Raw genomic sequence first — 7,122 nt, forward strand, 5'->3', positions numbered from 1 at the left:
CCTTTAGTTGAGCAAATCAACCCCTGGGACTTATTCTTTGTAAGCCTAGTACTTATTCTATCGGTATCTTTTGCCAAACCACTAAGTTACAGAGACGTAAATACACCAGCATTAGTTGTCAAGCGATGTTGGGGGGACAAACACAGACACACTAACATATATACACACACAGACACACACACACACACATATATATATATATATATATATACACACACACATACATATATGACGGACTTCTTCCAGTTTCCGTCTACCATATCCACTCACAAGGCTTTGGTCAGCCCAAGGCTATAGTAGAAGACACTTGCCCAAGGTGCCACACATGAGACTGAACCCAGGACCATGTAGTTGGTAAGCAAGCTACTTACCACACAGCCACTCCTGCTATATATAATTTTTTTTCCCATACTTATCCAGCATATGTTTTTTAAAACATATGTTGGGTCGTTTAAATTACCACAGTTTTTCTTCCTCTTTTTAAAAGTAAAATGTCTAAGAGCAACAAAATATAATACCGATATTTACTTTATCACACGCTATATAGGTGTGGTGGGGGGCCAGTGGAACCAGAAGACGGTTTTATTAGGATATATTTCTATGAAAAATATGAAGTAAAGAAAATAGATCTGCAAATAAAACAATAGCCATTCATTCACCTTGTTAGAAACATATTTTGAATAAGAATGTTGAGTAAACATTTAGACATATTAGTTTAACAATCTTAAAATATGGTTATCATTGCTAGAAAAGTAACATTCTTCAACTTTCAGGAAAAGATTATATTAAGTAACACTGTCTCAATTAATCTAACATATTATGATGTTCAGTCACCAACCATTAAAACAAGATAATTAACTGAAATATTAATTCAAATAATTAATTGGAACATGAATCCTACCAACACATGCATTTACAAAACATTTATTTATGAATGCCTTTCATTTTTTTTCACTCTTTTGAAGGAATTTCTTATGACCATAAAACTCATCACATACCTCACAATGAGAATTCTCCTCATCCATCTTTTAATACAATCGTCTTTTGACATGAAGTGACTCTCAACACTGAAAAAAACAAAAAAAAGAATAATATTTATAATGTGTTAGAAATCTCCATAATATGTATTCTAAAATCTTCATGAAATAACTTAGCAGGAGACAGTCTTTAGATTATGAAGACTTCCAAATGAATGTTTTGTGGTTATCAAATTTCTAACAACACATTATTTTATGACAGTATTTTCTGAAAAATCAGGGAAGAACTTGGTGTAAACATATTGTTTGGCATTATTAAAATACAATAGCAACAACATGAATGATTAAAGAAATGTTAGCAAAATGAAAAAATAACAAAAGAAAAGACAAATACATTATAGATTAATCTGAAAATAGAGAGAAAATGAAGAATTATGTGGACAATGTTAGTTCCAGAAAGAAAACAAACACTTATTGCAGGTTGTTTGAAATATAGAAAAGATTGATAATTGCACCTTGAGAAATAGATGACATGAAATAGAAAATATTACAGAGATTTTGATAAGAAAATTGTCAGAATGGTGGAGATAGTCGAGAAATGTTTACAGGATGTGAAAAAGAAAAATAAACTGCAGCAGATACGAGTAAGACATTCCAATAAATGAAAAAAATTGAAGAAAATAGATTTAATTAAAACTACAAAAGTCATTAAAATTAAACAACAATTTCTTTCTTTTTTCAGTTTCTTATTAATCAACAGAAACTTAACCAAATTAGTTAATGAACCAGAAGATATCAGTAGCCAAAGATGAAATTTTCATAGAGTTACAGGTTTTCAAAATACTTCATTCTGAAATCAAAAACAATTTCTTAAAAGTTCCCATGTTCAGAATTCTGGACTTCATAAACAGACTCTAGATATATTTCTAAGTACTGGTATATTTACCATTTTCATAACTGATTTTTTTTTTTCTTTTAGTTAAGATACAAAGAATTACTAAGTTAATTGTTTAATAGAGATCTAATAGATTAGATCTTGTAACGTGTCAGCTAAATGAGAGGAGTACAGAGTAATCAGAAAGGATACTCAGCTTTTATACATAATATCTGTGTGTGTGTCAGTGAGTTTGTATATATAGATAGATAGATGGATGGATGGATGGGTAAGGTAGGCAGGCAGGCAGGCAGATATAAATGCAGCTATATTAATACTCTGACACCTCATCACCAACATCTTAATCTTCTTTCCAGCTATGCCCACCCACTCCTATATAATGCAGAAAACACTGTGCCTGTCCTGCTAACCATACTCTAGCCTCTCAACATCTCCCTCTCTACTACAACTCCAGTCAGTTGAGGAGACTTCTTTTTCTTTGTTTTGTAAGTTACTTGGTGACCTCTCTAATGTTGGTGCCATGAAAAAAAAAAATCCAGCACAGTCTGCAAAGCAGTTGTCATTAGGAAAGACATCCAGATGTAGAAACCAAAGCAGACAGCAGGGTTTGCCACAGTCCTGTGACTCACAAGAACCTGTTAAAATGTCCAGCCCATGCCAGCATGAAAGACATGCATATATATATATATATATATATATATATATTTACATGTATGTATATATGGATGTTTACATATGTATGTTTACATATAATTTGTACATGTATATATATGCATGCAGTTTGTTTGTTGCTCTACTAATTTAGCCATCCATTCACCATTCAGTCATTGGTGTCACTAAATGTCAGATTTAGTCTCAAAAATAATTGTCTCATTCTTAATTCTGTGCAAAATTTCATTAACAAACATTTGGTCTCATTTTTATTTATTTATTTATTTTTTTTTGAATTATCAAGTTATCTATCATTTTCTTCTCAAAGATGCGCAAACATTTATTGTGTATTTCTGTGCAATTAAATAATTCCCAATACAACAGAAACAATGCGTGTGTTATACACACATCATATAATACATATACGCGAGTGTGTGTGTGTGTGTGCACGTGTTTGTATCAAAACTCACATATATACACATATTTGCTTACAGCTTAACCAAAATTTGAAATTATACAAGTCAAAAATACCTCAACAGAATCCATCAAAGAAAAGATGAGAAAGTGAAACAAGAATCTTGTTAGGAAATGAAAATGAGAAAGGAGCAACATGTTATTGACATTGTTGTGTGAGAGACTTAATTCTGCTGTCAAACCATAAAAAAAACATACAAAAATAGCCGAGTTGAATATCTGAATACGTTCAATATAGATTTAAAAATAAAAGAGGGTGTATAGAATTATCCAATTTAGAACTAATCTTAGATTTCCAGACAGATGAGAAAATCTGTTTTGATTAGATGAAACACAAGCACATACAAGGAACATCATACACCAATGAATGCATTTAATAATAACACAACAGAAGTATACATACATTTTAATGCACATGTTTGTCTATGAAAATATATACTTGGAAATATACATATATATACATATATAAATATATACAAACATATATATATATATATATATATATATATATATATATATATACACACACACACACAGAGATAAACAGAGAGAATAAGCAATAGAGAATAAACATAGAACAAAAGAAAAACAAATTGAAAACAAAGAAGGAAGCAGAGAAAAAACAATACATGTGTTTCTGTGAGGCTGATTAAACATGAGATTGTATAAACAATGACACACATATTGTGGGTGGCAAATTAGCAGAGTGGTTATGGCATCAGATACACTACCACATAATATTTGTTCTAACTCTCTACACAATGAGTTCAAATTCTACCAAAGTTAAAATTTGTCTTTCATTCCTAGAATATCAGTGCAGATGCCTTGTGGTATTGGTTCCGGTCAATTGCATTCTGAGTTCAAATCCTGTCATGGTCTTAGCAGGAAATCTTATCTGTTGCCCAGCGTAACATCAGCAGCTGACACCTTTAGTGGACCCTGTTCTATTACAAGTATTTGGGGAAAGGTATCCAGGTTAAGGATACCTTCCTCTTGCCTACCAGTCTTGGAGTCATGATAAAGAGTCATGATCACTACCTTGCATTTGATGAAAGATACACACACACACACACACGAAGGCAGATGGACTAATGGTCAAGACGTTCAGCTCATGATCATAATATGATCATAACACCACGGACTCAAATCTTGGACAGGGTAACACATTGTTTCCTTGAGCAGGGTACTTCATATCGTGTTTCTCAAGTCAACTCAGCTGTAAATCAGTAACAGTTGAATGCTGATGGAGTTGCCCCTCTCCCCACTCTCCTGTTGTCTTCATAATGTCACAACCTCACTGTTCTGCAGTGTTCAGAAGGGTGACAGGGCTGTAAGGGCATCTCCATCTCCTGGTAAATACTAAACACAGAGTAAAAGCATGGAACATGCTACCAACACACACATGCTCACAAATAATAGCTGATTGTGTGTGCGTGTGTACAAACACACATATACATATACACACACAACATATATATTTGTTCAGAGAGTTATATAATATATATATACTCTCTCTCTCTCTTTCTCTCACTCAGTATATATTTATATTGTATATATATATATATATATATATATATATATATATACTCACACACAAATATATACACATGTGTGTGCACACGCACACACATATATATATATTTGAAAAAAAAAATTAATAGAAATGGATTTTCTGGTAATTTTTCCACATACCAAATAATTTATAAACAAATATTTTATAAACAACTAATTATTAAAGTAGGGAAAATATTTAAAAGCCATTTCTATTCATTTTTTTCAAACAGTACCAAGGACTTTCTATCTCTTATTCTACTTTATGAGTGTGTGTGTGTGTGTGTGTATTTCTACCTGGACAAATTCCTCCAGGAAACACCAGATAAACCACCTACACCTGGATATGTCTCAACCAACAACAACTCACTGCTTGAGTGGTCCATGGTGTCCCAAAATAACTGACTAAAGTGACTTGCTCAAGGAGACAACACACAGCCCGGTCTAGAAATTGAACTCACTACCTTGTGATTGTGAGCACGATGTTCTAACCACTGAACCATGTGCCTTCAAACACACACACACACATATCTATATATATCTATATCTATATATATATATATATATATATATATATATATTCATTTTTGCATTTGGTTTGCAAGATTCTTCATGTGAGTTTGTGTGTTGAAGCATATTCTGTTGTGTCTGGGGCGAGTCATTCTCTTTTAGTGCCGGTAAAATTTCCAATTTCTTTTTCATTTTTCTAAAATTTTTGTTAAATCCTGCAACCTTTTCAATAGTTTTCACTGTTCGTTATTCACTCTGCATTCCTTTTTGTTTGTTTGTGCACATGTGTGTGGGTTAGTGTGTGTATGTGTGTGTGTGTGTGTGCCTACACATGCATGTATGCATGTATATATTTGTATGTATGTATTCTGTATATTCATGTGCTTGCATGTCCGTCTTTGTGTGTTTTTATGTATGTGCGTGTGTTTGTGTGTGTGTGTGTTTTGCAACTACGCAACGTGTTTGTACGTATGGATGTGCATCTCTATATGTGCGGATGTGTGTCTCCATATGTGTCCTTGTGTGAAGTAAAGTGTGTGTGTATATATGGCCATGTGTTTCAGTCTTCATTTGTGTATGTGTTTTTGTCTGTTCATATAACCTATGTACCTATCTGTCTGTATACTGGAATGCAGTGTGAATAATGGACAGAGTCAAAACTATTGAAAAGGTTGTAAGACGCAACGAAAATTTTAGAAAAATAAAAACGAAACAAGTGGACATTTTACCGGTGAGTGTGTTAAATTATAAGGCACCAAAACAGAATGACTCTCCCCAGACACCACAGAATATATATTATATTTACATATATGTACACACATATACACACATTCACACACACACATCTTTGTACAGAGAGTTATATATATATATATATATATATATATATACACACACACACACACATGTATATAAATCTTTGTAGTCACAGGGCTCCAAATTCAGTCCCACAATGCAGCGATGTCTCCTATAGCCATGAAACCTCAAGAGTGGATTTCAAGGATGGATGCAGAAAAAAGGTTTATCATATGATTGTGTGTCTGTGTGCATGTTTATGTGTCCTTGTTTTCATATAACATGCAAACTGTAGACAAACATCACTGCCATGTAAGCAGTGTTGTTGATTTGCAATATTCCATGAAAACATGTCTGTCCATTGTGCTGGTTACATTTGAAAGGCCAAGGGAAAATATCAATTTGGCTTTGAAATATGTGAGGATTCACAAAAAATGACCACGGTGCAGTAGAAAGTCAGTCTTAACAAATTTCATCTGACCTACACACACATGGAGATGTGCACATTACAGTGATGATAATGATGATGATGTGATGTGTGCGTGTGTGTGCATGCATATATACATATACATGCAGTTAATATTACATATAGAACAACTCCCAAACAGAACTTGAACACTATCTATATGTAATATTATTAACTAAACAAGAAAAAAAAAAACTGTTGTAAATAAAGACAGAAATACGTGTTTGCAGAAGAGATGGCAAAGCGAGTGAAAAGAAAGCTAGCACTGGTACTAGCTGTAAGTCAGCAGATGTATAAATATATATTGATCTCTGAACTATTTCAATACGAAAGATAAACAGATCTGCTGAACCATCATTGTTGTTGGCAAGAAGAATCTAGAAGCATCTGATATTTTGTAGGAGTAATTTAATAGTTAATCTCACACATGAAAACATATTTGGACATAGATGTGTGTTTGTTGGTGTCTGTGGGAAGGGGGTGTCTGTGCATAGACTCTCTCACTCTCTCTCTCTCTCTCACACACACAAACACACAAACACACACACACACTCACTCACACATCAGAAGCTAAAAGTAAGGTAAGAAGAATATACAAGAACCTAATATAAAATAATACAAGTGAATATGAACAAAAATAAGTAAAATTAGAGGGAGGAACAAAGAGGACAGAATGTAAGAAAAATAAATGACTACACAGATGAAGTTTAGTTAACAAACACATGTATATAGTGTATGCCGTGTGTACCACCACACACACACAAACACACACACCATCCACACACACACACACACACACACAC

At 33.2% G+C, this 7,122-nt stretch overlaps 1 protein-coding gene across 10 annotated transcripts in view; it reads right to left on the bottom strand.

Annotated features, from left to right (window-relative positions):
• The window catches only part of LOC106881718 (forkhead box protein P2), a 534,685-nt gene that overhangs the window by 284,102 nt on the left and 243,461 nt on the right, over positions 1–7,122 (bottom strand). For all 10 annotated transcript variants that reach the window (XM_052966861.1, XM_052966862.1, XM_052966870.1 and 7 more), the window contains one exon: positions 999–1,067. In XM_052966861.1, coding sequence (XP_052822821.1) covers positions 999–1,025 — 27 coding nt within the window. In that variant the 5' untranslated portion in view covers positions 1,026–1,067. The remainder of the gene's footprint in view (positions 1–998; positions 1,068–7,122) is intronic.

The sequence above is a fragment of the Octopus bimaculoides genome, chromosome 4, assembly GCF_001194135.2.
Source record: "Octopus bimaculoides isolate UCB-OBI-ISO-001 chromosome 4, ASM119413v2, whole genome shotgun sequence".
Classification (NCBI taxonomy): Eukaryota; Metazoa; Mollusca; class Cephalopoda; order Octopoda; family Octopodidae; genus Octopus; species Octopus bimaculoides.